The sequence below is a fragment of the Bombus vancouverensis genome, chromosome 10 (assembly GCF_051014615.1).
Source record: "Bombus vancouverensis nearcticus chromosome 10, iyBomVanc1_principal, whole genome shotgun sequence".
Lineage (NCBI taxonomy): Eukaryota > Metazoa > Arthropoda > Insecta > Hymenoptera > Apidae > Bombus > Bombus vancouverensis.
The window spans coordinates 5,714,315-5,715,811 of record NC_134920.1 but is presented as its reverse complement, the minus strand read 5'-3'; the positions used below and the strand labels follow the sequence as shown (position 1 = coordinate 5,715,811).

General features: G+C 46.6%; 1 protein-coding gene across 1 annotated transcript; it reads left to right on the top strand.

Annotated features, from left to right (window-relative positions):
* The first annotated feature begins 588 nt into the window (after window positions 1–588).
* Window positions 589–1,067, top strand: LOC143303268 (uncharacterized). The gene is given in 4 exon segments (XM_076622268.1): window positions 589–612; window positions 674–750; window positions 885–907; window positions 970–1,067. Coding segments are annotated over 4 exon segments (222 nt in total).
* The last annotated feature ends 430 nt before the right edge of the window (window positions 1,068–1,497 follow it).

Here is a 1,497-nt window from a genome sequence, read left to right as displayed (position 1 = left end):
CTGTTTCATAATCTTAGGGAACCTCGAGCACACTCAAAGCTTGATTAGTCAACTATGCAATAGTCCCATTATGCACCATAGTTATTCATGATACAGTGTCCGCTTAAAGCCACGGGACGTGAATTAAATGATCCCTGACGGTCGATGCTAGGAAAGAAACGTCGGTAGAAAGCCAAGTAGGAAGATCTAGAAACGGGTCGTTCGTTGCTGGAGACCGTGAGGCGCGTCGTAAATACGTAGTTAGGGGAACACAAATACCTAAAATGATAATCTCTTTACGAAGGATACAGGAAGGTTTACGTTCCATGGCCCGTTTCGTGGCATCGCTTTCTTCTCGGGCTATATCCCCGTGGCTTACTAACTCGTTCGAATGTAAATGGTGAATAGCGGGCCGCTAGCCGGGGTGCAGCCGAAGGAGGCAGCCTCAAAGCGCACGGCAAACAAAGTCTTTGTTTCGAGAAGACGGCGCGACTGGAATGCTGCCACAGAACATTAACCAAGCAGCTAGCATAGCAGAGAACATAGTAATGTTCCGGCGAGCGGGCTAGGTGCATAATGTGACGTAACGTAATATAATGCGACGGGACCATGCCGTTCGAGCTGTTGCATGGAGTAAACCGAAAGACCAAAGGCAGAAACCACGTGGAAAGACGGCACTCGTGGGGAATGGCAGGGGAGGCAGATCATACGCTCGACGAACAATTCCATGGTTACAAGGTCAAAGGGACTGCGCTGTGGCTCGAAAACCTAGCTGCCGTATCGTTTTTTAAGCCCTTCGCTTTTACCAGTTAGGAAACGTTACGGTTTATCTTCTTTCTCTTCTTTTTTGCTAGGCAATTCTTTTTCACATTCTTCCTTTTTTTTTGTTCCTGTGTTTTAAGGAGCACAGGGTGGATGCAATATTTTCGTGGAATTTTCGAAACGAGATTTGCTCTGCCTACGCTCGGCTCAGGGATTAATCCCCCGTAGTACTGGCCTCTGTCGGGCTGTTTCAAGGCAGATTTCGTTGTTCCACGCGATTTCAACCGCGCTTTTAAACGTTAATAATATTGGGCTGTAAAAAGTGATTTACTGGCCTTCAAAGTTCCTTTATTACTGTCACGAGCCGGTAGAAATCACAAACGTTTCTAGGACGAATCTAAAAATGATGTAAGGTAAATTAGCTATTTAATGGCCGGTAAAATTAGATTCGAGGAAAACAATGTACTTCGAAAAATGCGTACGGAACTCTTTGGAGAGTGATAATCGTTTCCTTGGTCACTACCCTCGCCGTGGTGACCTATTTGCCCGCGTAGGCGAATATCGATACTCGTCATTTTCACGCCGCGGAAGGCAGCCCTATCCCCTAGTTCCCGAATCGTTTTCTGTTATTTCCATATTTCAAATTTCAATCTCGAAATTCCCCTCCACCTCGCCCTTCTTCGCGTGTGCTCGCACACGAACGGACTGAAACTTTTCGTGCTCGGAACCCACATAGGGACACGCGAAATTGAACTT